The 25898-nt window shown below is 41.1% G+C and overlaps 2 protein-coding genes across 3 annotated transcripts in view; one reads left to right on the top strand and one right to left on the bottom strand.

Annotated features, from left to right (window-relative positions):
- ppp3cca (protein phosphatase 3, catalytic subunit, gamma isozyme, a) overlaps nucleotides 1–4386 on the top strand; it is a 31029-nt gene extending 26643 nt beyond the window's left edge. For both annotated transcript variants that reach the window (XM_084552209.1, XM_084552208.1), the window contains one exon: nucleotides 805–4386. In XM_084552209.1, the coding sequence (XP_084408335.1) occupies nucleotides 805–965 (161 nt within the window). In that variant the 3' untranslated portion in view covers nucleotides 966–4386. The remainder of the gene's footprint in view (nucleotides 1–804) is intronic.
- A 1453-nt stretch (nucleotides 4387–5839) lies between these two features.
- On the bottom strand, nucleotides 5840–23157 carry adam28 (ADAM metallopeptidase domain 28). The gene is made up of 22 exons (XM_084552393.1): nucleotides 23060–23157; nucleotides 21271–21359; nucleotides 21075–21151; nucleotides 20610–20688; nucleotides 20427–20503; nucleotides 19394–19577; nucleotides 19140–19202; nucleotides 18834–18905; nucleotides 18468–18637; nucleotides 17625–17706; nucleotides 16853–16986; nucleotides 15460–15637; nucleotides 13406–13495; nucleotides 12083–12278; nucleotides 11878–11983; nucleotides 11592–11748; nucleotides 11426–11506; nucleotides 10439–10532; nucleotides 10247–10352; nucleotides 10066–10147; nucleotides 9883–9978; nucleotides 5840–9339 (listed from the first exon to the last, which is right to left on the bottom strand). Exons 1-22 carry the CDS (start codon nucleotides 23115–23117, stop codon nucleotides 9307–9309), a joined length of 2304 nt encoding a protein of 767 aa, XP_084408519.1. The 5' UTR covers nucleotides 23118–23157; the 3' UTR covers nucleotides 5840–9306.
- Nucleotides 23158–25898: the final 2741 nt, after the last annotated feature.

The following is a 25898-nucleotide window of genomic DNA, read 5'->3' as shown; positions in this document are numbered from 1 at the left end:
CCACATCCAGATCAATTTAAATACTCCCCACAATACCACAATTCATGTTCCAAATGTGTTGCTTTCAATGGATTTTAACTGATGTTACTTTTAGCTAAGTTTCAACATCTTAACCATTACTTTTAGGTAACTGTTTTACATTTTCAAGCTTAGTTTTAGCTAATACTTTTAATATTTAACTAGTAGTTTAATTAATAATTTCAACATTTAACTTTTACTTATTCTTTTTTAACAATTACTTAAGCATTAGGTTTTACTGACTATTTAGCAAATATTTTAAATATATTTACTTAAGCCCTGGTTATGAATCACTGACTTAAAGCTTTTAAATGAAAACAATGCTTTGTCATCACAGATATCTGGTTGTGCAAGAGTAACCTTGAAAGTCTTGATTCTAAATAATCCACCTGTAGAACATTCACAAGTTTTTGAATTTCTGTGACTGAAAAGTATGTCTGGACAATCCCTTACAAGTTTGCTTTTCATTTGCACACGTTTTCTGTCTGGTTTCCCTGGCTGTTTCGGGATGTCACCGTAAGTTTACAAAGTGTGAGGTGTTTTATTGTAGTAGCTTGTCCCACTGGTGTTTGAACACTAGGAGTCATTGTTTACCTGTGCATGTGTTGTATTCACTGCTCATCCGTACTGTGCTACACCGATAATGTGTTTCGTGTTTGTTAAAGGAAGTTCCACAAGGAATCCAGTTTGTCTGGGGCTGAAAATAAAAAGCTAAACAATAAGGCTTACAGCAGATTCTTGTTTCCAGCTTCTTATCGTTTTTTTTCTTGTCTGTTCCGCCTTTAGCCATTCAAGGCTTCTCCCCCACAAGGAAGATCCGCAACTTCGAGGAGGCGCGTGGCCTGGACAGGATAAACGAGAGGATGCCACCACGCAAAGATGGCCAGCAGCCAGACGGCACCACGATCAACACCAACACCCCCAACAAAAACGGCACTGATGGATAGGCAACAGACACATCCCGTCTTCCATCTTCACACAACCCACACCACCTGACTCATAGCCCCCAACCTCTCTCTCACTCTCTCTCACTCTCTCTCACTCTGTATCACCCCGTCTCTCTGTCTCTGTCTGTCTCCTCCGCTGAAAAACTGCCTGTCCATCTTCTGCTCGCCCACATTTGGGCTGAGAACAGAAGCAGACACATCAGTGGATAAAAACAAAAGGAGGCCGCAGTGCTGAGAAAACATTATCCAGAAAAAAAAGAAAACAAAAAAAAAAAAGATGTGACTATCTGGGGGAAAAAAACTATTTATTAAAGATTAAATATATTAGATATATTGTGTAATAGCAAAAATCATTGATTGAAGACATTTACAGTTGTTGAAATGTTCACTGAACTTATACATGTCAAAGTGATTTAAAAGAAGAGTATTTTATAAATTTGAGTTGGTACAGATAGATGAAGCCCTTGTTATCCAAGAGTTTTAGTCACTTTAAGTTCATTTTTTAATTGTTGTTCTCCTGGTGTTTGATAAGGGAAAAGTACAAATACTGTAGCCTCAACAGCCTCGTTTTGATCATGGAGGACTTCTTTATGCACTTGAGCTTTTCCATACAGTGCAGTGTATACTTATATATGTATTGAGAGGCTGAAATGAGAACAGTGAAGTCACGTCTGTTAGATAAATGTTAATGACCATATATTAACATTTTCAGCAGAAATTTATTGAAGACTTATAGTCTTATTTATACATTTCAGACGAATCCCCAAAGATGCTGAATGGATTTTTGCTCAGTATTTTGTTCCAGAGAACCTATTTCCTGTATCATAATTTGTGAATGACACGGTTAAAGTGAAGGATTAACTCTTTGTGTGCAATGATAGTTGTTGTTGCTGGCTGTGCCGTGCTGGTTACGACTTGTGTTCACTTGTTGGCAGCTAGGATGCTCTCACTCCTCTGAACCAAAAGAGGAAAAAAAAGGGGGAGGTATACATCATGTCTTATTCTGTCACTGCAAACAGACCCGTCGGTACTCACTCCCACATCCTGGTTGGAGGCACTCCTTCTTTTGAAGCTCCGGTTAAGCCGACCTCGCCCGGGGTTTAGTGTGAAGATAACAGCACGAGACACCAACTGATGCAAAAAGGACGCTCTCTCTCGGGTTATTGGACTGAGGTTGCTGAGGTTGGCTACCAAAGCAGTGGAACTGCTGGCCATACAGTCCTCAAAACAGACTGGTGTTCATTACTGCTTAGGAAATTTCAGTGTATTAACAGAATTATGGCAGTTTGATTTGTTGTTTCATTGCAAAACACTACAAACAAAAAACAAAAAAAAACAAAAAAAAAAACACACTGGGTGTACTTTTGGGGTTTTCATTTGTTTCTAAAGCTGTATCAGTGTCTCCACCTACTGTTGATTACACAGTATGCACATTTTTTTTTGTGAAAATCATTTGGAATAAGGGAAACATTTGACTTTAAGTGAAGGAACAGAGCACGGTGATGTTGCTGCACCCAGACACAATGGATTGAGTCATTCCCCCTCTGCAGGGATGGTGCTATAATAGGTACCACCGCCTCACTAACAGCTGTCTGTCAAGGCCTAACAGTACTGTAATCATCTCAAGCATGGCTGACTCACAGATACAGTATATTATTTTTACAACTCGTTTTCGCACCAAGATGGGGGACCATTAACACCCCACCTCCACCCCCACCCCTGAAATAGCTGGTGCATGCAGTATATGCTTTTCCCCTTCCTGCTCTGACGTATTCAGCAATCCAGCTCTCTTCTGGTCCGAGCGCCACCTCTCTTCTCCACGGCCACTCCCAACCCTTTAAGGCGTGCTTTTTCTAGGAAATTGAAAACTGATAACTGGTGCTTCACACCTGACACACCTGACTGTAATTGTGCTGTCCTTCTCAACAAAGAAGGAGGAAGTTAGCTTTAATATTTGCCCCTTTTATTGAATTATTATTTTTTTATTGATGCAGTTGCTCACATGTGCCATGCCACCTTAGCCACACATGTCAAAATGTGTGTGTGCGTGGATGGTGAACGGAGCCACGAGACTTTACATTACACAAGACTAAAGATGAAATTTCTGTAACAACCTCAAAGTTTCAATCACATTGTTGTTTGCCGTTCAGTAGGCTTCTGGGAGAGCTTCCTAAGGTATTTTGGTTTACATTCATATCTGTGATGTTGACATTTGTTTTAAGAGTAAGGCTTTATTTGGTGAGCCACACGGTATACTGACCTCCTGTTAGGTCCTATACATATCTCACAGAATGTAAACATGTGGTTCTTTTGAAAATCATATAATAGGTGTAAAAAAAAAAAGAAAAAAGGGGGTTGAAAGAGCTGTACCGTATTTGTCATGCGAGGCCATGAAATCTTTTATGTAGATGTAACACTTGGAGAAAATAAATAAATAAAATTCAAACACAGTGTTTTATTTGACTCACCTTGACTGTGTCTATTTAAGGCTTCCGAATTTTACATAGATTTCCATAGATTTTACACAGTACTGTATGTCAGACTTGTTTAGTTTGTTCTGCTGGCCGCCACAGAGTCAAAAAATAAAAATGCATGAAAGTATAGAATATTTCATTTATTTTTATTTATTTGTACAAAAAGAAATCACAAATTATTTTATCTCATTCATTTACAACAAGCATTTCTATAAAAAACAAAAACAAAAAAACACTCATTCAGCCTCAACCCTCATCGCTTGGAAAGTCAGGGGCTGATATATCGCACCAGGGCAAGCTGTTAAAGCACAAGAGCCATACTTCATTCAAAGGCCTCCACAGTCATCCTCATGAGCACAAGACCGAAACACACTGTTTAGTTTTTCAGTAATGTGTTCATTTGTAACAGTTACAGTAATCTGAACCCTCTCGGTGTCCTCACAATATTTACGAGGTTTTTGTTTGCATCATATCCTCACTCAGAGCAGGACCTGAAATCTGGATGTTGACATCTTTTTTTTTTTTTTTTTAAACCCAAAAACAAAGCTAAAACAAGGCGACTGGACTTGTTTCTCCAGCATCTTCCAAGTGGCATCTCTAGTTCTGAGGGAACTGTCAATGTGTGAACAGGGGTCCAACTTTTTGGGACAGATGTTAAGACTGCGTTGTGAGTTTTTTCTATTATTATTAGTGCCGAGTGCCTATGACACGAGGCCACTCCTCCCATAGCAAGCTATGGGAGGAGTGGCCTCGTGCCATAGGCACGAGGCCACTATTGATCTTCTGCGTGTTTCTTTGCAGTTTTATTTTTTTTACTTATTATTCATTTTCCGCCCTTTTTCGCCGATTAATGCGGCCCGAACCAGCGAGAGGACCCCAACACATGATATATCAAAACGTGTGTTTTGATCCCGAATCCCGTGCTATTACTTTTATAAGGGATTCGTGAGTTTTTCGCGAATTTATTCGCGAAAAACCGCGATAAATTTCCCATTGAAATGAATGGAGAAGCCCGAAAAAAAAAATAAATCAACAGACATTTTCAACAATGAACTGCTCTGGCATACTTTAACCGAGAGACTTCATTTGAACTTTAAAACGTAGGTACTCTTGCCTTCTCTTCAGAGATTCACTTCACTTATCGACAACTTTTACCGTTTTTAAACTATGAAGCCTCAGAGTTGTGTAGGTTTTTACTCAAATTTCAGGGTTTATAATGGGTGTGTATTGCGCGGAATGTTTGTGCTAGAGTGGATGACATCATCAGCTAGAGTGAGGAGGAGAGAAGAAAATTAGTCAAAAAACTGTACAGAAACTGCTCCCGTGGCCACAAATTTCACACGACAGACATAATTTATACATAGAAACGTAGGAAAATTTGTCTTCTCACTCAAATTCGTCTGCTAAAGCTGTAAGTCTTATAGTTTTGGCGTCAGACACAAAGATGCGCCAGCAACACCCATCCACAGCTCCATAGGCTGCCATGTTAAAAAGGCAGGGAAATTTCTGGAGGAAAGCAGACGTAACCTTTCTTTGAATCGCTCTTTATAGGTCACATTTCTTCATTTTACCCACAAATTGCATATGTAGACGTTCAGGAAAGCCTCAAGATGCCCAAAGTTAAGTCGGTTCAATGATTGGAAATACGGTTTGGCCACAAGTCCTTCCTGTTCGAGGCGTTTTTTCAGCATTTTCTCTCTCTCTCCCCGTCTTCCAACTGACATTCTGACAGGAGCAGTTGACCCTGGTAGCCATGACAACCAGACCCGAGTGGCGGGAAAAGAGCTCTGAGTGGATAACAGGATCTGCCAAAACATTAAAACCCCCCAAACCATTACTGCAGTACTGTAGGGGGCCAGAACCTGACATTATGACCCCCCCACTCCAACCCCCCCACCCCCCCTCCCACTATAGCATTACAGACACAGACTGCCAAAACATTATGACCCCTCAACCCATTACAGGACTATAGTAGGGAGCCAGAATCTGACACTATGACCCCCCCCCTCCACTCCATTTAAGCATTACAGACACAGACTGCCAAAACATTATGACCCCCTAAACCCATTACAGGACTATAGTAGGGAGCCAGAACCTGACACTATGACCCCCCCACTCCAACCCCCCCACCTCCCCTCCCACTATAGCATTACAGACACAGACTGACAAAACATTAGGGACTCTCAGACTGTTACAATGGGGAGACAGAACACTCCATGACCCCCCCCCCCCTCTCTCCCTCTCCCTCTCCCTCCTTCCCTCTCTCTCTCTCTCCCTCCTCTGTTGGTGCTATCACTTTATTAGGTAAGTGAGTTTCTAGAATTATTTATATGTTAAGTGTTTGTGCCCAACATAGCTGAACTGTTAATAGAAGTTAACTACTAGCCGCCCAATGTTTTAGCCTTAGGCTAGCCTTCCAGCATAGCTCATGTATGTTAGCGAGCTAGCGGAGCTAGCAGCTAGCTAACCGCCGCGGACTAAACCGCGGAGTTAGCCTCGAGCTAACCGCGAGCTAGCCTCGAGCTAACCGCAAGCTAACCGGGATTTAACCGCGAGCTAACCGGGACTTAACCGCGAGCTAACCGGGATTTAACTGCGGACCCGCGGGACTTAACCGCGAGTTAGCCGCGGGAGTTAGCCGCGAGCTAACGCGGAGGCTAGTGGGGTTAGCCGCTAAAACTGTGTCAAACTGAAAAATATATTATTCCACCACATAAAGTAGGAAACGTTTATGGCTTGTAACAACATTAATGACAGTATATATAAATAATTGGAGTAATTTAATATAATATGATATTTTTAATTAAATAAATAATGAGCTGTTGAACACTCATAAGAGTTATATTCAGTATGTTACATAACATTATTTGACATGTCTATTTGTCTGCCTATAGTTTTCCTCCAGCTGATCCAGACAGACTGCAGTGACGTCCAACATGAGACAAGGAGCTGGACTAACAGGACAATTTGAAGGTCTTCACTTCATCGCTGATTCCTTGTTACAGCCTGGATGTGTTAAGTTTAATATTGACGTTTTTCTAACTGTAAGACTGTGCCATAAACTGTTAAACTATTGCTCAGGTAGGAGTAATGAGTTTTATTGTTAAAATTATTATGATTAACGATCAATTATTACGATTTGCTCGTTCTTTGTCTGGGGATCCTAGTGAGGACGCCCCTCTTAAAGGTGGGGGTGTGACGATCCCTCCCACTCTCTTCCTTATTTGATGCTGGCTTTCAGGTGGAGCTGGGAGGGGTCTGCTGCCTGTACCTGCCCTTCAGTTTGTAGAAGGGCATAAAGGACGACCCTTCTCAGTGTCTCTCTCTCTCAGCCAGGCCTACTGCATCCTCCTCATCCTGTTTGGTTTGTTGTACCCTCCAACATGCATGACATCAAACTCACACCCATCCAATCAGTAGGAACCAGGCCTTAAATGACTATTTGAGTTGTGCTTTTTGTTATAGCTGCTGCTCATGGGAGTAAAGACATGCTAATTGCTAACATTAGTGGCTAATGCTTTACTGCCATGAGTAGCTAGCGTGCTAGCCGCTCGTGGTAGTAAAGACATGCTAATTGCTAACATTAGCGGCTAATGCTTGACTGCATGTAAAGACATGCTAATTGCTAACATTAGCGGCTAATGCTAGAATTAGTGGCTCATGTGTGTAAATATACATGTTAAAAATTACTATTTGAGGGTATTGTGAAGCTATACCACACTAAGCCAATGCTAAAATTAGTGGCTAGCGCATCATGCTAATTGCTAACGTTTGGGGTTAATGCTTTACTGCCATGAGTAGCTAGCGTGCTAGCCGCTCGTGGTAGTAAAGACATGCTAATTGCTAACATTAGCGGCTAATGGTTGACTGCATGTAAAGACATGCTAATTGCTAACATTTGTGGCTAATGCTAGAATTAGTGGCTCATGTGTGTAAATATACATGTTAAAAATTACTATTTGAGGGTATTGTGAAGCTATACCACACTAAACCAATGCTAAAATTAGTGGCTAGCGCATCATGCTAATTGCTAACATTTGTGGTTAATGCTTTACTGCCATGAGTAGCTAGCGTGCTAGCCGCTCGTGGTAGTAAAGACATGCTAATTGCTAACATTAGCGGCTAATGCTTGACTGCATGTAAAGACATGCTAATTGCTAACATTAGTGGCTCATGTGTGTAAATATACATGTTAAAAATTACTATTTGAGGTGTGCTTTTTCAATACAGAACCCCGGCAACAGCCCACTCGGCACTCTCAAAATTTCCTGCGGGAATTTTCTAGTTGTTCTTAATCTTCACAGACATATAGTTTTTTTTTTTTTTTTTTTTTTTACATTATGCGTATGTTCACATAGTGAACTCAATTGACAAGCAACAGTATGGCTGCTCTGTGGTGTAGCTCAGCTACAGTAATGAGGTGTGACTGTCAGAAGTTTTGGTTAAATCTCAAAGCCTCAGCCTCATTGACGATCTTGAAAATGATCATGACCATGCAGCATTTATATTTATATAAACGCAGCGGAGAAGGTATCCTATTCGTTACTCATAATGAACTGTGAGCGGAAACTGCTAGACCTAAATGTACATTTATCTAAAAGCGAATAAGTGCTTCTATAGTGCTTTTCCATCTGTTGGTACTCAAAGTGCTTTACAGTCATCACAATGACAAATCTAGCCATTACAAACACTGGGGGTAGCTTTGGGTCCAGTGTCTTCCTCGAGGTGTGTGGTCCACGTACCGGGGATCAAACTGCCAACCCTCTGGTTCTTGGACAACCCGCGCTACTCTACTACCGAACCACAGCTGTAGTTGCTGCAAAATAGGGATATTTGCTAATAGTATTTTCAAAGAAGCCTTGAGATTTAACAAAAAAAAAGCTGACGTGTGGTGTTACAGAACATTTGAGTGTGAACTATCCTGCCTTTTTGTCATCTCATCACAGTTTCATGAGAATATTTTAGGGTTCAGGATAAAAGTGCCAAAAAAATAACATAAAATACACTGCCTCTTTCACAATTTGAGCCCAATGAATCCTGCCATTGTCATCTTGGAATATGTCCGTGCCATCAGGGAAGAAAAAAATCCATTGATGGAATAACCTGGTCATTCAGTATATTCAGGTAGTCAGCTGACCTCATTCTTTGGGCACATAATGTTGCTGAACCTAGACCTGAGCAACTGCAGCAACCCCAGATAATAGCACTGCCCCCGCAGGCTTGTACAGTAGACACTTGGCATGATGGGTGCATCACTTCATCTGCCTCTCTTCTTACCCTGATGGGATAGTTCCCCACTATAATTCCAGTTTTTAATAATGCGTTGGACAGTTTTTGACCCAATGATGTGACCTTTCTCAAACAGATAAACATCTTTTCCACGACCACGGGATGTGTCTTTAGACACGGTTGTTTGATAATGACCCATGCAGTAATTATCCAGTAGGAGGCTCATACCTATTTGCTTAGTTAAATCCAGGTGGCGACCACGCAGTGTATTATGCAGATTAAATTCTCTCATACCCACAAAGGCAAATTCTGTGACATAAAAAAAACTATGGCTCACATTCAAGGCCAGAGCAGTTTCGAGCTGCACTAACCTCATTGTACAAAAAGTGCATCATAAAACATGAGTCCCTGTGCTGAAGTCCTCAGCGCACTGCAACAATTAAAATAAAAGAGCCCAGCGTGTCCCACTTGCAGGCTATAGGCCAGTAAAAGCAAAAACCGCAGAGCGAAGTGGTGACAGGACACCATTCATAAATAATTCCATCTCTGTTCTCTGGATCACCAGTAGCCTCTCGCTGAGAGCCGTGAATAAGGGCGAGTCTCCCAAGGTTTATTAATAGTTGGCACTGTGTCAGACATCAGACCTTCGGTGGAGGTACTGGCCTCAGAGCCTGGTGGACAAAAAAAAAATGGATTAATTCACAAACCTTCAGGCTGCACAAATCTACAGTATATTACTAGCTTTGGGTGAAATGAGTGTGTTAAAAAGGTTTATCATCAACTCCAAGGTGTGTTTTAGTAACTATTAACTAATTTATGTCCATGTCCCAGAATGTGTGATTCAGGAGGCAACAGAAGAAGAAGGAAAGAGGCAGGTAGGTGAACAAAATTAGAGTTCACATGTCTGATCATTTGAACAGTCTCAGCCAAACACGCACATTATCTCATTTAGAGCAAACTGCATCAGAAAAAGGACATAGTTTTCAGTTTTCAGTTTGGTGTCTGAAAAATGGATTTTACTGGTCAGTTGCAAGTGGTTTCCTATCATCTAATCGAATCAAAGCTTTCACCAGAGAAAGAGAAATACGAAACATATCATTTGTGTAGCAGCATATAGCTGCAGTTTGCATTTAGCAGCTGTTTTCACACTACGGCTCACAGTTTGAATGACATGCAGTGGTTCTTTGCACATGAAGATTTCTAGAAACAGTTACCTGACGTGCAGCAGTGTAGTTCTGCGTTGAAGGTTTTGGTCTGTTGCCTGCAGGAGGTGGTGGAGGTGGACGTCCTTTGGGCTTTGGCATTCCAGCCTAAAATTTCAGATAGGTTTGTCAGGAAATGCGTTGAATGTTTGGAAGACACATTCCGACTCTACAAAATGCCCCGCAGCACATTACCTGTCTGACTGGCACGGGTAGACTAGGCGCTGGCCTCTCAGGGACAGTGCGCATATCTGGCTGCTTCCTGTGTGTGTGCACACTGTAACAAAAAAAAGATTTAAGTTTCTGGCACCCAACACTTGTAAAGGTGATTTTACAACAACAGATTCGCACCAAGACGCACAACTGGGTTACTTACGTTGGCAACAAGGTGCCTTGTCGCTTTTTAAAGAAAATGGCTAATGCAATGGACACAGCACCTGCGACCACTAGTGTAACAATCAGCGCGATGGCAATGCGTGCTCCTGCAGAAATTAAATAGAAATCAGTTTAGCTGATGGAGCACCAGCACAATGGCGTGTTTAAATTCAACGTTTGTAGATGACCTTACCAGTAGAAAGGGAACTGAACGACTCATCCATTGAATCACAGTTGGGAGGCACCCAGCCTGGCTCACACTGACACTCACTTCTGTGATTGCACACCTGAGAGCACAAAGGGGATGGGATGTTGTCAGGGTGTTTGGTTAACACGTCAAATTCATTACTTTGCAAAAAAAGATTTACCAGACCTGCAACATTTAGTAGACAGATCAAACACTCAGCCCTACATTCATTTCTTCAGTAACCATCTAACCAAGTGGATTTATTCGAGTTCTTCTACTCATTTCCGAGGGAAATACCTTTGTTTTGTGATTTTAGTTCAGATGTGATTCAGTTCATTTTGAAAACAAATCACATGAAGTGCTCATAAAATATGATGCTATACTTAATGCTAAAACATTAAGTGCTGACATCTACGTACACATTCTGCTTTTTAAAAAAAAATCACTTCATGCAAAAGTAAATGTTTCATTGTTCATTCATTCATTCATTCATTTTCTATACCCGGTTATTCCTGTTAAGGGTCGCGGGGGTCTGCTGGAGCCTATCCCAGCTGTCATCGGGCGAGAGGCAGGGGTACACCCTGGACAGGTCGCCAGTCCATCGCAGGGCTAACACAGAAAGACAGACAACCATTCACACTCACATGCACACCTACGGCCAATTTAGAATCACCAATGAACCTAATGAGCATTTCTTTGGACGGTGGAAGGAAGCCGGAGTACCCGGAGAGAACCCACGCAGACACAGGGAGAACATGCAAACCACACAGAAAGGCCAGCCAGCCTATGGATTCGAACCGGTGACCTTCTTGCTGTGAGGCATCAGTGCTAACCACCTCGCCACTGTTCCGCCCCTTTCGTTGTTCAAACTTAAATAATTAAATAATTCAAATAATTATCAGTTTCCAATGAAAAAAATCCTGAGTTGCAGTCCCATCGAAAAAGAGCTCCGCTTCAACCAAACATTTTAGGATAAGAGCTTGTGTCACTTACCCCATGGCCCGGGCATTTCGCAGAGCAGTTCACGTTTCTGTAAGCCGTCTCAAGGTCCATGCACTGATTCTGACTGCACACCTTGAAAAAGACAAGAGACACAGTCATGACTCACTTTCATACATGCTCAAACAAACAAACAAAAAGTTTAAAAAGGGTCTATTACTTTTTCATCTCCACATTTGGTCCCTGTGTCCACCTGGCCATAGTCTTTGGTGTAGTCTTGAAAGAAAGACGCCTTACAGTTTCCCACTCTGACCATTTGGCCGTAGTTTGGGTTGTCTTTGCCGTTGTGGCAAAAGAGCTTCCCACAGAGCTTGTCTCTGCAAAGGAAACACAGCATTTGATTGTGTTTGCTGTCACTTTTAAACCCACATTCAACTAAGATGAGTACTGAAGAAAAGAATGAATTGCAGTGTAACTATCTAAATGCACATTCTGCTCAGACTCACTGTCGCTGACAGGGGATGAACTGATCTTTCGAGGGACGTCTGCAGAAGCCATAGTAGACTCCTCTGGTGTTCTGGTTATAGCAGGACTCATCGGCCTCTATAGCACCTGTTGGCAAAGAGAGGTTACATGAGAATACAACCACTGATGCTGAATGTCTCTGAGACAGCGACATATCATTTAGCCCACGCTGGACAGGATGCGTACCATATCCATACATCTTGACACACTGGTCGGCCCTCTGTGGACACTGGCCGTTGTAGCAGTACCCCAGGCCCCCGTCACATGGGAGCCCGTTCACAGCGAACACGTCCTCAGGACAGGTGGGGTTCTTCCCGTCGCAGTACTCCGCCAGATCGCAGTCATCTTGCTTCCTGCGACACTCCATGGAGCGAGGCGCGATCTGTGTGGGGTATGTTCCGTCTGATTAAAAGTTCTATCATGGATTACATCTCTCATGTATTCAAAACGATGTTTAACAAATACTGGTGCTGTACAGACACAACCATGAAATAGCCTTGGTGTATGAACCTGTCGTAGTTGTGATCTGCCCTACTTTAACGTAAAGTAGTTAAAACTAGCTCTACTGTGAAACGCTACTACAAGATAATGGCGCTTACACACTGAACTAATATAATATATATACTTTTAATTATTGATGCATTAATTCTACATTGCACATACGTATTACATTCTAATTACATAAAGGATTGGAAGTGTTGTCAAACATTTGGAGCTGCATTTCTCTCAACCTGATGAAGCAGTATTAACTGTTAGCTGCTCACTAACTGTGTGTGACCTGTCCCTACTGTGACAAATCAAAATGTCTGCCATGTAAACAGGATTATAAAAAAAAAAAAAAAAAAAAACTGTAGAGACTAATAAACTGTAACCTGAGAGCAGGCGCTAATGCTGGTTAATGAGTGACACCATTTCACATTGTTTTGTTTCCACTCCATACTCCATATTTATCCTAATAACATTGTATAGTGGCTTCATGGTGATTATCAGCTGGTCATAAGTTACATACTTTATTAAGTATGTCCTTTGGTAAAGGACTGATAATATTATAATGAAAAAACATTTAGTTTCATGGCCCCCTCACTTATGCTTTGAAATATACTGTATACACAAAGACTTTGCTTCATATAATAATGTTTTTCTCTCACACACAAAAAATAATTAGTTAAAAATGATAAAAATTATATCTACTCCTTTTTCTCAGTGAAAAATCCAGACCTTACCTATCTGCTGATACATTTAGGACACATGTTTTACCATACTTTGAAACTGAAACATCTAAAAAGTTGTTAACAGTTTCTACTTATTGAATAACCATGGCTATCTGTGATGATGTTTCTGCACGGCAACCCTCAAACATTACGATGAATCAACAAAAACCAAAGAGGAGGAGGAACGTAACGTGAAACGTGACAGTAACACCTCCTATGTTTGTATTGTCCCAAAGGCCCACTAGAGGGCACTGTCTGAGGAAACAACTGGACCAATGACTGCCCCACATGGACTGACCTTGCACTTCTCACAGCACTCTCCATCAGCGCACTGTGAATCCTTGGTCAGGGTGCAGGTGGTGGCATTGCAACATGGGTTGGTGCATTCCTGTGAAGACAAAACATAAAGCAGGATTCAGACAGGCTCACAAAAGACACTATGTCTTTTATGTTGGGTTACACTTCCTTCTGTCCCGCCCCCCTCCTTCCTGTGTATTAAGGTTTAGTTTCAGCTTAGTCTTTTTTTAACTTTCTACATGAAAAACTGTAGGCTGTGGGCATCTAGTGGATGTACCGCAAACCACAGTGTCACAGCCTACACGTACACTGCCTGAATATCTTTCAGCTGGCAACAAGTTATTTAACCCCAACTGATGCAATGAGTAGCTTCTCATTTCTTAAACAACCATGTCTAAAGACACATCCTGTGGTCGTGGAAAAGATGTTAGTCTGTTTGAGAAGGGTCAAATCATTGGCATGCATCAAGCAGAGAAAACATCTAAGGAGATTGAAGAAACTACTGAAATTGGGTTAAGAACTGTCCAACGCATTATTAAGAACTGGAAGGATAGTGAGGAACTATTGTCTTTGAGGGAGAAATGTGGTTGGAAAAAAATTCTGATTGATCGTGTTGGCAATCACTTAAACATTTGGTGAAATCAAATGGAAGAAAAACCACAGTAGAACTCAGGGCTATGTTTAATAGTGAAAGTAAGTGCATTTTCACACGTACAATGAGAAGGGAACTCAAGAGATTGGGACTGAACAGCTGTGTAGCCTTAAGAAAACCACTAACCAGTGAGGCTAACTGGAAAAAAAGGTTTCAATTTGCTAGAGAGGATAAAGATTGGACTCTGGAACAATGGAAGAAGGCCATGTGGTCTGATGAGTCCAGATGTAGCCTGTTCCAGAGTGATGGGTGACTTTTTTTTGGCCAGGCAGTGTATGAACCTCCTCCTCCCACCACCTCCACCCCACCCCCCTCTCTTGTTTCCTGTCACTTTCTTAACTGTCAACTAATCTCTTTATTAAAGCAAATGTACACTGTCTAGACAAGGCAGAAGTCTCTGAGAGCTATTACTTGTTTACATTTCCATTAAAACGTCCTTAATACTTGATTGATATTATTATTATATATTATTATAAGAGAGAGTGTTGATAACATCAAGTGATATTGCAACAAAAAGCCCGTAGAAATACACAAAATACAAGCTTCTCCTGTTATCTATGTCACATTTTTTACAAAAATCTCAATCCCTATTTATGGTCGGCCGCCAACAACACGCGCTTGCGGGATGCCAGAGCAGCTTGTTTGGGGAAAAGGGGGCACGAGTTTGCTGAATGCCTGAAACAGGTTTGAACATGTTTGGAACGTTCTTCTAAATGACAACTCCATGCTGTTTATCTGTTATGTCCTGAAAATGTACAAAGTTATGTTATCATCAGCAGTCTACACATGCTTTCAAAAACATAACCTAAAAAAACAGGTTTGCATCGTGTGCACGTTTGTTTTAAATACTTACTTCAGGTTAACTGAAGCTGCAACAGCAACTGTCTTTAAACTTGTACAACAGCACACAGAGGTACAACTTTTTAAAATGATAAAAAGTATTTGGCATACAACACACAGTGACTCCAAGAGAACTTTTTTCCTGCTGTACCCTATAACACTACGCACTGAGCAGTTACCCTAGGTCTACCGAATGAAAGCCTTAGAAAACAATACACATTGGTAACATTTCATTCCAGTTCATATTTCCAGAGATTACTTTTCTTAGAACAAAGATGTGTTGATGCATGTTGGACAGCTTTGTTCTCATAATCCCTCTAGCCAAGTTAGGGCTTGGCCTCAGAAAGTAGTGGCTTGGAGGCAGACCTGAGCATGCACAGGCACACTACAGACAGTAGTCTCATCGTTTAATGTAATGTATTGTGTGCTGTGCCGAGGCAACAGCATTTACTGGTAAATGAGACTAGGAAAAGTTTGTCAGAAGAAAACACCTCACCAACCTGGATGATGAAAAAGTAGCTGGAGAGTGAAAAGCAGTGAATTCTGGTTCAAAGTGTATTTACCTCCACAGTACCGCAGTCACATTGCTCTCCTTCCTCCTTAAAACCGTTGCCACAGACTGCAGGGGCCTCTAAAGTCCTATAGTCTGGTTTGTCCAGCAGGCAGCTAGGGTTGCGGTTTGTCAGGTATTTTTCATAGTTGCTGCTGCTGCAGCTGCTGAAGGTGCGAGGGACGTTCCAACTGAGAAAGAACAACACAATTAACATTCTTGGTACCACACCTAGACAAATAAAGTTTTTAATGCAATGATGCTTTCTTTGACTTTACTTTTTACTTTAAAGATAACATAAGATAAGATAGGTGGTGATGATGGACACAGGGACCAACAACAGCGCAAGATACAAAAAGGTTGAAGTAGCTAACCAATAGTTGGTTAGGGCTGAGGTGGTAAGGAGGCTGAATATGCATAATGACATTCATGATTATCATGAATAAAAACAATGGAAACCAATAGGAGTTGCACCAAGTATTGCACAAACATGACAAGAGGTAATGACAGGGATGAGTTGATAACTCCAACACAACATATCACTAAACACTGATATGAATCAAACTTTTCCTGAATGTGCATGTTTTTTTTTTTTTTTTAAATTCTAAATGACATTTAACTGATAGACCAGCTTTTACAAAGAGACGGTTAGCTGCCAACGGTTGGCAGGACGCACCCAGCTACAAACAAGATTGCCTTCTTCTTCTGAATTTAATATTTATGTGTAATATGTGTCAAACTTAACAAAGCAGGTTTCATTCCTAAAGGTGAGGCCTGCTAAGCTGCATGTGTGCAGCCTGCAAGGTTAAACAACACGGAAGCAAACTGGAAACCTTTTGGCTCATGTGTCAGGCAAAGAATTTTCATTTTCTGTGACATGTCACAGTAAAAGATTATTCCAAAGATTTTGGATACACTACCCCCAGTGCAACCTAACTGCCAGCAGATCAGATTCTGGCGTATTATGCTAGTAGTTAGCCAGAGGGCTTTAGCCTACAGCTGAGATGATGCAGGCTACAAAGACCTGGCAAGCTGACAGATTTTTATTATTTCTTTCATTTTGAAGCAGTCCTTAGACCCAGCTGACAATGACTGAGGATATTTGTCAGACTGTATCTGATAGCACAGGATCAGGGAGAAAAATAATAAGATTGTTGAACTGGAAAAGCTACTTTGCATTCTGGTCTATTGTGGCTGCAGTGGGGAAACCCCACATTTAATGAATAGGCCGGTGTACTGACAAATCAACATGACCAAACAATGTCTAGTTAAGTTCTGTAAAATGTCTGATAATACTTTACACACTTCTTAAATAAAGCAGTATTTAACTGACACAATCAGTGCCTGACCTTTCACTGACACACGTTTTGACTGAGGCTATAAAACCTCAAAACCTCTTTTCTTACCTAAGGGCTGCAGCCATTATGCAGCTATCCCCGGAACAAACACAGGCGCTGGAGTCGTCGTGGTCCATGCCCAGGTTATGGCCCATCTCATGAGCCAGGGTCGCTCCCACAGCAATGGCGCGGTCATTGTGATCCTATAAGAGGTGACAAAACACCAGTTCTATGAGTGGAAACGCAGTGATGATAATCACCATTTTAGATCTGTTCAAAGAAAACATGATAACAGTATTTGCTCCTCAGTCTGCTTTGAGGCTGGTGTTTTTGTTTCTACATAATGAAAGTCAAATACTCTGACTACAGATACAGATCTGCTTTAGTTTTTGCATTTTATTGAGATCTTGTCTCTCTGTTGCCACATAACATAACAGGACTTGGAGTCTACAGCCATGCTAGCAGCCTGAACAGGTTGCATTAACACTGACAACTGATCCTGATAACAATGAGTCTCCAGTCTTTTAAAAGTTAGGGGATTGCTTGAGTCACAAGGATACATCCTATGAGAACCACAAATGCTCAGGTTTGAAACCTTTCTGGATCATCATTACAATTAGCCTCTGGGCACATTGAACAGACCAAAATGTATTGCAGTCCATATTGAGATTCATCTGTGGTCATTATAAATATCAATGTGGGAGACCAACTGACTGACCATTCTTAGAGCTCGGCCACTAGGCTAACAATAGATATTACGGTATAGTATGATGCACAAGATTTTCAATGATACCAAAATAACGGAGATAACAAGTCTTCCTGTCTCTCTGGATCAGCTCACCTGTACTACCCCGACAGAGTGACCGGAGCAGAGAGTCCCAATGAAGGCAAGGCCCACGGTTGCTCCTTCAAAGTCAATACCGCTGAAAAACAAGATAAGACAGATCATATCAACGATGTCCATTCGTTCAGCCATTCTGTTGCCCAGATACCAATACCATCTATTATCCATTTGAAACAAACAAAAAACTTCTCAGCATTTACCAGAAACTTGAAATGATGTGACATGATGTGGTTATAAAAGCAATGACGAGTTTCACAGTGGCTCAACTGAAACCATTGCAATGGAAACATAACCACCATGTCCATGTTTGTTCAGCTTATCAAGGCACACTCACACATTCACACACACACACAAACTTTCCCTAATTGTTGTAGTGATACAGGGCATTGTTTAAAGGTTGTTAGTGCGTCTTGGTAACCGAAATGGTTTCTTTCCTTGTTTTTCATCACCCAGGCTTCTCTGTGCTTTCCTGTATTGTGAGATGTGAACAACCAAGCAGATTTTGTGACATCTGATCTAACAGTGGAACTGGCCAAGGTCCAACATGCAACTACACGTTACACCAGCAATATGTGGAAATCTTTAATCTCCAGTACATTAAGATCTGATGTGTAACAGTGGTTAAAGTTGTGAAACGGCCATGTCGTACAACCTGTTCATCACAAGAGCAACATCGGAAAGAGCGTGTTGTTAAGCATGCAACAAAAGTCTAAAAAGAAATGTTTCTCCATGCAATGTCCTGCAAGCTGTTCACTAAATATAAAAGACATTTTTGCTTAATTATCAGAACCGTGGTACATCATTTGGGACTGGGTTCTACTTAATGGAGGTGATTCAGACCTGATGAGATGAGCGTTGTCGTGTTTCTTCTTCTTTATCAGCTCAGAGTTCCTCCAGTTCATGAACGCATTCAGGTTGGCGCCCGCAGGCGGGGTCACAGATATCAAGTCGTTGCTTGACCAGATCTCCAGCCCCACCAGAGCAATGAAGGTCTTCAGGGGTTTGTACGCCTGCAGGAGATCAAAAAAAACAAAACAAATGTGTCAGACAATCTCTAGACTTCTAGGGCTAATGCTGCATACAGACAGTACAATATATGTCAGAATCAAACAGACTAGACATGTCACAACTGCTAGCCATCCAAAATTAACTATGTGTCATTTGTGTTGTGGAATTTGCCCAAAACCCTTAAAAGCTCTGACTCACCAGGTTGACAAAGTTGACAATTTCAAATATCCTGTTTCTCAGCTTAGTCCGGTCTCTTTTCATCTTCACATACTGAAACACCATGTCATCATGTTAGAGCCAGATCACATCCTGTTCCTCAACAGTGAATTCATCAGAAACAACACCTGACGCTGACTAAGAACGGTCAAAAAGTCCAAATATGTTTGTATCTGTTTCCGCTTGCACACATAGCTGACATATTCACAGCTTCACAAAGGCAAGACTGGTCATGTCTGTTACTGGAAAAAAAAGTACACAAACTTTGCCAGAAAATGCAGTTCTTACCGCACGGTTATCAGCAACTAGGAAGAGCTCAATGTATTTCTGCTGCTGGACAATAGGTACAACCTGGAAAAGAAATAAAGCAAGTGAAGGCATTTTTCATGTATTCTTGAAGTTTTCTACGCAGAGCATGATCTTACCCGACTGAATGATGCATTTGCATTGACATCTATTTTTTCTTTATTTAAAACCACAGCTAACCACAGATCTCTGATGAGAAGTAAAGTGTAAAAATGTATGGTGTTGTGGCTTATTACCCCTGATCTGGAGCGGCTGCGGCCTGTTGGGGGTTCGAAGTCGTCACTCCAACTGGTGTTGGTGACGCCACACACTGCAGGTGTTGAGTTCTTGGAATCGAAAGTAGTCACTGCGTGGTCCCCCTCATCGTCACCAGACAGAGGCTCGATCAGGTACCTCTGGGCAGACGTTCTGAAGTAACCCCTAATTAAAGTTCACGACAGATTGTTTAGTTTCTCAAACAATATGATGTGTTAGTACGGGATGTATGAAATTTCAATGTCTGCAAAGTTAACTAGGTAACCTTGAAGCCCTCTCAGCTCTACACTCTGTTTTTCAACAATAAACTGAGTGCAATTTGTATCTAAAGAGAAAAACATTTTCTTTAGAAAGTGGTGGAAACCAAAACAGAGCAAAAAGGAGAGTGAATTTTGGACTTGCATTTGCCACCTCTGTAATTCAATTCAATTTTATTTAGCGTCAATAACAATACAAATTGTCTCAAGACGCTTTACAACATCTGGTCTGAAACCCGGCCTGAAACCCCCAGAGCAAGCCTGAAGGCAACGGTGGCAAAACTCCCTTTTAACAGGAAGAAACCTTGACAGAACCCAGCTCATATGGAGGGACCCATCTGCCTAAGGCCAGCTGGGTAGAGACAGAAAAAGCTATTGTTGAGTAGGTTTTAATAAGTTTTTTACTGTGAAGGAACTTTATATAGGAACTGAAACTGGCCCACAAAAGCAATCAGTGATGCGTTATGTACAAGTCGCATTTACAGCTTGTTTTTGCCGCTCCATATGGCCAAATAAATCTATTAATCCAGCTTTAAGCACATGTTAAATACTCCAATTCCCCAGTGATTAACTTAATCTTTAATACGAAGTGAAAACTGGTTCTGCTTTTATTTCTGCGGATTGAGCCAACAAGTGAAGCCAGCGTGAGCTTATCTCCATCTATTCTGCTTGAAATGTAAATGAGATGCTCACGTTATGGAAGTGGCATGATTTTGGATGATTTAATAACAGTTTCTGTAACAGTCTGAGCGCTCACCTGAGTCCATCGCAAGTGCTGATACTGACAGATGATTGGCTGTCGTTCACAATCCTCCCCTGATAGTAGCAGTGATCCTGGCAAAGAGATACAGTTGACGACCGGGTTTTAAAATAACAAAATCTTTTAATCTGCTCATTCATTTTTTCAGTGTGGAACTGAAACTGGCCGGCAGACACTTACAATGTCTGTCGGCGTTGTGGTGACTTCAGTGCCGTCGTCTTGATAGTATGTCTCGGTGTAGTCACTGGTGAGTAATTCGCTGGTGGTTGAGAGATATAAAAATAAATGGATCGGTTTTACCCTGCTGATTTTCCAGAAAACACAGCATTTATTTGACATATATGTGATGCATTCTGTACTCTGGAAAAGGAACACCGCAAATTTTGTTGAAGAGAGAAGTGGAACCAGGAAGTATTAAACATTGACTAGACTTATTATTATTTGCAGACCTTTCTTGTCTCATTACTCAAGATAAAGTTAATCAGCTACAGTTTAACACTTTAGTCTCTAACTGATTAACTGTTTATAGTCAAAATGGATCATTATTTTAGAAGCTTGAAATCTTGAAATCACATTGTTTTATCTTAAGTATGTAATTGTTTGTCCCTGATAGTTCATGGAGGCATGCCTAAGGAAGTGACCTACTTATTTTTTTCTAGTTGCATTTCAATGTCTTTTCCTCCCACGGTCATTGCGTACTTAATAGTCTGTGGTCTGACGTGCTGTGGAAAAACACAAGGGAAATTTAGATTGCAGCCCAGTGTAGCTCTGATACAGTGGTGTACAGAGTATTTAGTTCTCAGTACAGCTCTCATTAAATTTGAAACAGAATAAAATGTACCTCTGCATGTCTTTTTCTGACAGCGTGAATTCTGATAGGTCGAACCACCTCATAGTCCTTGGCTTCCTCAAACTCAGGACCGTGACTTTCTGTGGAGATAACAGACATTATATCACTTTTTTTAATAACAAGGAATATGCTTTTCTTAAGTTATAGTGTATCCCAAAAGAAGTTAAGGCTATAGGTGTGTAGTTGCGCTAAATAACAATTAAAAAGATGAATCCCTTGGCAGAAGTGTATCACTCAATACTGCTGCAACTCGAGGTCATTGGGAGGTAAACGTAACCATAGGCTGTGTCACTATGGGCGCCTGAAAAACAGTAAGTTACATCTCTTTGTACGGAGCACAAAGAGATGTAACTGATATCATTTGACTTAGAAAATGTCAAATGAGACAATTAAGTTCCCAGTAGACATTTATGATTGCCTTCAAATGCCTTTGTTAAAGCAATTGCTTTGTGTTTCCGTAAATGTACTCGGATTTAAGGCGGAATTGTGCATCTGTCGGGATATAAACCTATTCAGAGGAGGCTGAAACACATCAACCCTGCTGATAGGATAATCCGACATCTTTTCAGTTCTAATATAAAGGACGCCAGCGTCCAACAAGCACGAGAAGCATCAATCCAGCTTTCACTGGAAACAGGAGGACTCGGCTTGCTTGACTTGTCCCAACACTCCTTACCTAATATCTTATATCTTTAATTCGTACAATCACTGGAGCATAAAAACAACCCTTAAATTGAGAAACTCTGCTCTAGCCCCTGGCTCACCCAGGTCTTCATTCCAGAGACGGAAAAACAATGACATACATTACATCCATTACATCCCCAGTGCTTTGCAAACTTAAAACTCAATCTACGGCTAGGAAAAAGAGTCCAGCTTCACAGACTGGATACTTTACACAACATGAAAAGGATATCACACTTTCCACCAGATAACAGGGATGATCAGGACAGATGAGTGTACAATTGTTGCTGTATAACAACCTGTACAGTTATTATATCAATTATTTCAATGTTTCACTCCTGATACACTGTCCTTAACATAAAACAAGAGAAACCCAGCTATCTCATATTTTCCCTAATAAATCCTACTTCAGTTTTTTTGTGGTCTATTGACATTTCATTAGTTCTCGGTAGTTTTATTTGACATTGTCCCGAAACTGTCTCTGCGGTATCAACCGTTTCTGGGTCCTTTCGAAATTTGTTCCATGGCATCTTTTGTCTCAACTTGACCGGATGTTGTCTCACCACAGTAAAGAAACTGCTGATAAAAGACAGTAATTCCCGGTCAACGTAAGTGGCTTGAGAGGAAGTGACTAAGTTCTTCTGAGTCACGGCTACCTGCCGACCGTATACTGCAGTGACACCTGAGAGGGTGGTGGCTTTGTTGTGATCCAAAGTGTAGCTCTGACAGTTTCCAGTGTTTAAAGCAATTTCGGCTTGTTTTGTTTTTATGATACATTATTAAATCTTAATAATGGCACACACTCACTGAGCTTGAGCAATCCTTGCTATGTTGGACGGGCAAATGAGGTCCAGTGACTTTAAGGAAATGAAATTAAACTCTGAAGCTGCATTTGCCTTTAAGTCTTGTAAAAAAAAAAACGAACTTCACTTTTTTTACAACAACTTATTTCATGCTTGGTCATATCTGAAAACAGTACTTGATTCTCAGGAACAGAACCCTACAATTCAAAGTGCTTTGCGTAAATAGGATAGGATAAAGCTAGGCTTTAGTTATTAATTAACCACTGTGGTGGAGGTAGGAGTATCCAGTGACTTACCTGAGGGCTTGAACGAGGCATTTAGGATGAAGAACCACAATAGGAGTGTCCGTATCATTGTCCAGGTGCAGACAGTCACTGTAATAGAGCAGATCAGTGCGCCGATCAGGCTTTATGCTGACTACCTGCACGCTGTGTTGGGTTCTTGCGAGGCCCCTCCTTCTCTGGCCCTCCTGGACCTGTTACAGCTTCTTCCTCAATGAGAAACCACGCTCCCAACGTGGCCCAAACACGCCCCTGCTTCTCCAAAGGAATGCAGGAAGAAATGCAGAAGCAGCAAAAACGTGTCAGGATTTAACAGCAACAGATTCGACCATTTTCTACTAGTAGTTTTAGATCGCTTACCTGCTTCCTCTTTTTTCTTTTTAAACAACAAGTCTGCAGTTTGACTCATTGTGTGTCTTGTGTAAGTAAGGACACTTGAGACATATGGTAATTTCCGCTCTCATCACTTGTCACACTACCGTCACCACGTCATAAAGACTCACAATATTTGCCAAATATAGACATTAACAGTGTGATCCATGTGCAGCAGCTTAGATTCTTCTTTCCCTGCCCCTCTGTCTGCACCCACCTAACACATGCTTGGAGTGCATTCACAAAGAGCCTGAAGACAATAAGACCAATGTGCATGCTCCCTCGTCACAGGGACACACAGGGACAGTGTCTGTGGCTCAGTAGGTGGAGCATAGTGGAGTTAAAGCAACCTTGTCTGATACAATCTGTCAGTTTCGCTTACTATATTTTTGGCATAAGACAACAGTTGTTTAAGTGATAAGCCAAAGCAAGCTCTGTCTTATTCTTTACACTCCTTGAGACTTAGTCTTGTGGTAAGACCTGCACCATCAGCAGTGACAGCTCACAGGAGTCAGCAAACAAAGCAATCTGATTCATGTAGGTCATGACATGTGCTTTTGCAATTTTATGATTAACATTTATTCTGCAAAACACAGTTTACAGAGGATGTGAGGTAACACAACTAGCAACAAATAAAATATTCCACTGATACAGGTTCTTAAAGGGGAACTAATGTTTTTTTACAACCTGGACCTTATTTCTAGCATAAAATACCATCGTTTACTCACCAGTATCACTTTTATTTCATTTGCACTTGTTCAGGAGATAATTAGATCAGCGTATATCCATGTAGCGGGAAGTGCTCAGGACACCGAGATGGAGCTTCTAAATAAGGCATTATCTGCCTCGAAACTCGTTTATTTCGCCAACATTTTGTTATGATACGCTAGTGCTACGTGTTATCATCATCCGGGGTCTGTAGATTGACCCACAGACCCCGGATGATGTCTTCTGACCTGGATGATGTCGTCTCTGAGCGGGCCGCGCACCCGCTACAGTCGGCAGTTCCCCTTTAATGAATGCTCCTGTACTAAAACAACATTCATATACATATGTGTATTAGAACAAGTCCTTCAACATCTGTGCATGCACTGTAGGTCAGTGGTCCTCATCCATTAAATTCAAACCATTTAACCATTTCCTCCCTGGCAACTCGGTTAGGTTTGGGTCGAGATGAGGGTTTGGCTTAAAACTCAAGTTAGAGACTAATGATCTCTTGACCTATACAGCCACCCCCAGCCTCCTCCCTGTGGGGACTTTGTGTAGATGCATCTGCATGTAGAATAGATCATGCAACTACTGATCATATTAAAATGACCTGTGAGTATTTTATGGCAAGACAGTTGTATACTGAAGCAGCCATTGGGTGCTGGATTACTTGGACCTCTTTGAAAATGTGAACTTTTTTATGAAGCTGTAGTTCAATTGACTGTGGTACGACAACATACTTTCAATCGATCTGTCCTTTTGCTCACCATTGACAGGTAGACCGATTCTACCAGCGTGCTGTATGTTCTGTAACAGCACAGAGCAGTGTCACGCTTGATGAATCCACCTGTCCATGACGCGTCTGAGCTTAAATGATTTACTGGAACAAAAAAATAAACAAAAGCAATCAAGCATGCAGTATTGAAACTATAATGAGATAGTAAAAAAAAAAAAAACATAGGCATCCACACTACATAAAGCATACAGGATATTATGTTTGATGGTTTCTGTCTGATCTAAATGTCAGATCAGGATGAACTGATGTGAAAGTGTGCTAAATGAAAACAGACACTATAACTTCCACTCCGAAACCAGCATCTCAGAAATCTCTCAACTTCCTTAATATAGTCGATTCTAGAAGCAACTTGTTGGCACATGTTACACAACTCGATTTTCATACATAATCTTAAACGTAAATGAGAATAGTTGTTTTTGAGAGAGAGTTGGATTGAAACAAGTTGTAATGTTTTGAATAATGGTTTGACAGGTAGAAACAAAGTTAGCTAGTGCGCAGAACCTTTATTCACGCTGAGTTACAGATAAATGTTGCCCGAATGTTAATAATGAGCATGAGCTGCTTGGGTTATTAGGCGTGACTCATGTATGTTAGTTTTAACTATTGACACGGGTGTGCCTGATGTTTGGGGGGCTAAAGCCATGCTGTGTCTCAGAGTATGCTAGTCTTTTCTGAAATGCCATTGTAGTTATTTCCTATGCCATTGAAACAAAAGTTGCAAAATGTTAGTGCTAGCTTTAGTTAACATAGCTAGCCTCCATAGTTACTAGCAGTGGAAAAAAGATTTGGCCATGAAAGAAGACTCAAGAATCATGAATCTAGACCGTCTAGATTCATGATTTTTGAGTCTTCTTTGGTGGCCGGTTCAATAGACGTCTAGGCATCTATTTGACCGGCTCAGTTGAGTCCTACCACATTTGATTGATATATAATCAATAAACGGCACCATTCAAACATCTTATATCTCACTCGGCAGAG

Source organism: Chelon labrosus (assembly GCF_963514085.1).
Source record: "Chelon labrosus genome assembly, chromosome: 9".
Classification (NCBI taxonomy): Eukaryota; Metazoa; Chordata; class Actinopteri; order Mugiliformes; family Mugilidae; genus Chelon; species Chelon labrosus.
Note: the sequence above shows the minus strand (reverse complement) of the source record. Positions and strands in the feature narration are given on the sequence as shown.

Bases quoted from the DNA above. Each gene is read 5' to 3' on its own strand.
- adam28 (XM_084552393.1), bottom strand. From the start codon at position 23,117: ATGATACGGACACTCCTATTGTGGTTCTTCATCCTAAATGCCTCGTTC. The intron at 18,906-19,139 runs GTAAGAACTGCA...ATGGTGTTTCAG, and splicing joins TAGTTGCTGATAACCGTGCG to TATGTGAAGATGAAAAGAGA. The intron at 15,638-16,852 runs GTAAGAAAAGAG...GTTCTTTCTCAG, and splicing joins ATAATGGCTGCAGCCCTTAG to TTGGAACGTCCCTCGCACCT.